This window comes from Protomyctophum bolini (genome assembly GCF_963924005.1).
Source record: "Protomyctophum bolini genome assembly, chromosome: 12".
NCBI classification, from domain to species: domain Eukaryota; kingdom Metazoa; phylum Chordata; class Actinopteri; order Myctophiformes; family Myctophidae; genus Protomyctophum; species Protomyctophum bolini.
In genome coordinates, this window is record NC_137873.1 from 45,690,807 (window position 1) to 45,695,806 (window position 5,000).

The 5,000-nt window shown below is 42.0% G+C and overlaps 1 protein-coding gene across 1 annotated transcript in view; it reads left to right on the top strand.

Annotated features, from left to right (window-relative positions):
* The window catches only part of LOC308326360 (segment polarity protein dishevelled homolog DVL-3-like), a 21,564-nt gene that overhangs the window by 6,978 nt on the left and 9,586 nt on the right, over window positions 1–5,000 (top strand). Inside the window, exon 7 of the mRNA XM_080779180.1 lies at window positions 3,168–3,237. Coding sequence (XP_080635306.1) covers window positions 3,168–3,237 — 70 coding nt within the window. The remainder of the gene's footprint in view (window positions 1–3,167; window positions 3,238–5,000) is intronic.

A 5,000-nucleotide genomic window follows, 5' to 3' on the forward strand; every position in this document is an offset into this window, starting at 1 on the left:
CTGACTGTAGTTGTTCAGTCGGTATAATAAATATGAACACATTTAATAACCAGTCTGTCGACAGTTTGAACATAGTTGAATTTATGACCTTAACTCAGACCTGGGCATTGTACGGACATCATCTCAAAACAACAAAGGGACATCCTGGACCTGATGAATACGGTCAAAGAGCTTAAACAACTAAGCGTGGAGAAGGACAAGAAGATTGCGACGTTTGAGAGTCGGGTAGATGACCTAGAACAATACTCCAGACTAAACAATGTAATTGTGAGTGGTCTGGCGACCAAACCACGGTACGCTATAGGGCTGTGGCCTCGACGACCAGCGGCGAACCCACGGAGGAAGACTCTGAAGCAGTCGAGCAACAAGTGATATCCTACATGGCGGAGAAGGGCATACAGATCAACAGCGAAGACATTGAAGCATGTCACCCCCTCCCAAGAAGAGAAAAGAAGGGCACACTGCCACCGGGCGAGAAGGACATAATCCTACGCTTCACGAATAGGAAACACGAGGTTGCACTTCTGAAGCAGTGGCGTAAACTGGAGGGCACAGAACGTATATCTAAAGGAGCATCTGACGAAGAGAAGCGGGTCCATCGCCTGGCAAGGCAGGGGAAGATACAGTCAACATGGACCATGAACTGTAAAGTCTACATCCAGCTCAACGGAACCCCAGAAGAACCCTCGTCATCAAAGACCTGTCGGACTTGGATCAGTACCAGTGACAATGAACGACACGACAACAAATACGGTACCACCCTATCTCACCATGAAGAAACACAAGACTATTATTATTATTATTAATATTATTATTATATTTAAACCCTAACCCTAACCCACCCTATCTCACCATGAAGAAACACAAGACTCTATTATTATTAATATTATTATTATTATTATTATTATGCACAATCTATATGTGGCAGCTACACTATATATTGCACGAGGTATTATACCATATGTCGTATGGTATCATCAATATTTATATGCGGCAGCTACACTATATATTACAAGAGGTATTTTACTATACATCGTATAGCACTATCAATATTCATATGGGGTTTCTGTAACCCAAATCCCTTATTCCAGAGAGCTGTGGAGGAACAGGGAGTTATTGAAGCAGTAAGTGAATCCAAAAACAAGACATCCACCGACCACAATGACCTGAGCATGTCATTACTCACCATAATAAAAACCATTTACATTCATATGCAACCTCTCATTCAGAAATGGTGTCTTCCCAAATCAAATGAAAAAAGCTAAGGTTATCCCCAGTCTTCAAAACAGGAAACAAACAACACTTTACAAACTATAGACCAATTTCCTTGCTCTCACAGTTTTCAAAAATATTGGAGAAATTATTTGGGGAGAGGCTGAATCACTTTGTAGAAAGAAAATAACTTATTAACAGAAAATCAATACGGTTTTAGAGCCAACAGATCGCCTGCAATGACACTGATTGAACTAACTGAAGAGATAATAAAAAAACATAGATAAAAAGTTGTACACAGTCGGAGTCTTTGTAGACCTGAAGAAATCATTTGACACAATTAATCATAATATCCTCATAAGGAAAATGTCAAAGTATGGCATCAGAGGCGTTGTGTCAAAATGTCTTGAAAGCTACATAAAAGATAGAGAACACATTGTTGTACCGTCTGCCTGATGGCAACAGTTCAAACAGTGAGTGAGCGGGGTGGGAAGTGTCTTTCATAATGTCTCTGTGTAGTCCTTCCAGTGTGGGGAGAGGGCAGCCAACGATCTACAGCACAGAAGATGGTTGGCTGCCCTCTCCCCACACTGGAAGGACTACACACAGACCGCTGTCATGAAAAAACTCTGAACATTATGAAAGACACTTCCCACCCCGCGCACTCACTGTTTGAACTGTTGCCATCAGGCAGACGGCACTGAGTGATCAAGTCAAAGACCAATGGATTCAGTAACGGCTTCTATCCCACAGCGGTAGTTGCACTCAATGCTTTTTGTCTTTTTCTTGCACTATAGATGTTTGTTTATGTCCTGTGTATGTAAGACTGAGAGTGTATTTATACTCTGTACATGACAAATAAACCTGAACCTGAACCGGAACCTGCTAAAAAATGATCTGTTGCTGCGACACTTTTTAGTTTTCTCTGCTATCTCAAGTGCAATAAGGGTTTGTTGTGCGATAACAGCTGAAATTACATGTTTGTGCATTAGTGCTGCAGGGGTTGTGCAATAACAAGAAGTCACGTGTGTTTTGTTTTAGCTTGTACAGTATGTTGTTTTGTGATATGATGCACTCACTGATTGGTTGGCACTTTTAATTTCGTTGTACACGAATGAATAAATACAAACTCTGGTTCGATAGAAATAAATTATCCTTAAATCTAAGTAAAACAAAATGTATGGTATTCGGAAACCGCCAGATACAAACGGATATTCAGTTGATAATACTCCAGGGGTACGGCCCGGCAAGCCAATGGCGTCTCCCTAACGGACAGGCCATGAGCTACGGACACTAAAAAAAAAGAAAAAAAAAGATGGAAACTGTTAACTTGTGCATTGTATGAATGTATGACCTCCTTCCGAAAATAAACCGAACTGAACTGCCAGGGTGCCAAGTCTCAACAATATCATCACTGATTGGCTTGTTGTTGTTGTGTTTTCAGAACGTTGTTGTTTAATGGTTGTGAGTGACTCAACTGTGCTCATCTCACGCTGATAGTAAGCAGCGCGCCATGTGGGTTGTGAACGTGGCACCACCAGGCTCCTCCATGGAAGAACTATTAAAACAGCTACCTCTAATGTTCTCATTGTTAAAATAAAATGCTAGTATTTACAGGACTTGTAACTTAAACAAAAACATCGTTTTTAACTGGGAAAGGAAACGTCTCGAGCATGCAAATACAAAGTAATAGAAAAATCACACCCATGTGAAATGAGGGGTGCTCTAATTGTACATCATCATAAATGGCCATTCACTGCTTTGTATATAGAATAAAATTGACATTATGCATAATTAAGTTCAGCCTTTTGGCTGAACTTCAAACCTCCAAAATATTTGGAGGGCTAATGCGGCCCCTTGTTGAAAAATAATTGCCCACCCCTGCCTTGTGTGTGTGTGTGTGTGTGTGTGTGTGTGTGTGTGTGTGTGTGTGTGTGTGTGTGTGCGCTCTCCAGTCTTCCTCGTTCAGCAGCATCACAGACTCCACCATGTCTCTGAACATCATCACTGTTACTCTGAACATGGGTATGTACTCTATAATATCTATATCTATACTGTTACTCTGAACATCATCACTGTTACTCTGAACATGGGTATGTACTCTATAATATCTATATCTATACTGTTACTCTGAACATGGGTATGTACTCTATAATATCTATATCTATACTGTTACTCTGAACATCATCACTGTTGCTCTGAACATGGGTATGTAATCTACTCTATAATATATATATCTATACTGTTACTCTGAACATGGGTATGTAATCTACTCTATAATATCTATATCTATATTTAATCTATAATATCTATAATACCTATCTATGGATCTATATTTAGTGTGGTTGCCCTAACAGGACAACCAGACTATTGTTATTGTAAATGAGCGATACTTTGCCGCACTACTACCACAACTTATAGCAAAACAATATTTATTGGATAAGTGGGGAGTCATTGGAGGGTATTGATGAGTGGGGAGTCATTGGAGGGTATTGATGAGTGGGGAGTCATTGGAGGGTATTGATGAGTGGGGAGTCATTGGAGGGTATTGATGAGTGGGGAGTCATTGGAGGGTATTGATGAGTGGGGAGTCATTGGAGGGTATTGATGAGTGGGGAGTCATTGGAGGGTATTGATGAGTGGGGAGTCAATGGAGGGTATTGATAAGTGGGGAGTCATTGGAGGGTATTGATGAGTGGGGAGTCAATGGAGGGTATTTATTGCAACTCTAGATTTAGCCCCAGAATGGCTCTTGTTGTAGATTCATCCCAGTATTTAAAAAATCTAAATTTGCTAAAATCTAGGTCCATGTGTGGTCCAGCCCTATGGAATGCATATGCTAATAAAAACAACTTCATACTTCCTATAAGGTTAATATGAGCAATGAGCATCAAAGCAATATTTAGATTTTTTATTATTTTGTATTTAAATAACCGATCTACTAGCTCACAACGTGTTGCGACACGTTGTGAGCTAGCAGATCAGCTATTGTTTTTTAACATGCGACACATCATACGGCGAAGCATACATCAGGCTTTGTTTTTAGCTGAGGCGACGTAGTCAGACAGTCAGACACACATGGCTCCTCGGTGCAAAATAAACAGTGTACACTAACCCGACGTTACGATAATAAGGGACAGTATGTCTGGACACGCTGTTGTCATGTTGATAAGCTTCATGTTGGGCAGCAGCAGTGCCGGTCCGCAATGCTTTAAACTCTTCCCGCTCCACTATGTCGGAACTAAAACCTTAGTACCCGTAAAGAGTCGCCGGCCGGTGCCTAGGCTGTGAGAGACGGCATCGCACACGAGCAACCATTCTGCTCCAGCACCCGGGAAACAAACACAAGCACAGCGGCCAATGGGAAGAAGTGCAAAGCATCCAAAGCATGCCCTTTTACACCGGGGACTACGGTAGTTTGCTATCTGAAACAGAGAAGACAAAACTATTTGTGTCGGGTTCTCTCAGTAGTAAACTCCTGTCCTCCTGCTGTCAACCGCTCTCCTCCCAGCAGAAACCAGCATGGAATCCTCCCCCTTTTGAGTAAGGACGCGCTGTGATTGGCCACAATGGCCAGTGCTGTGATTGGCCAGTAGCCACTTTGAGTGGCAGTCGTTGGGAAAATGCTCTCGCCACAGAATCTACTAGTATTCTGGCCATAATAATCATTCTAGGCGGCCCCGGCTGTTGGTACGCAGAAGCGCTTCCCGGGGCGCTTGATTGACAGCGCATTTTTAATTTTGACGACGCATGCGCGCTGCTGGCGCACCGCTTATGTGCAGCCCTGA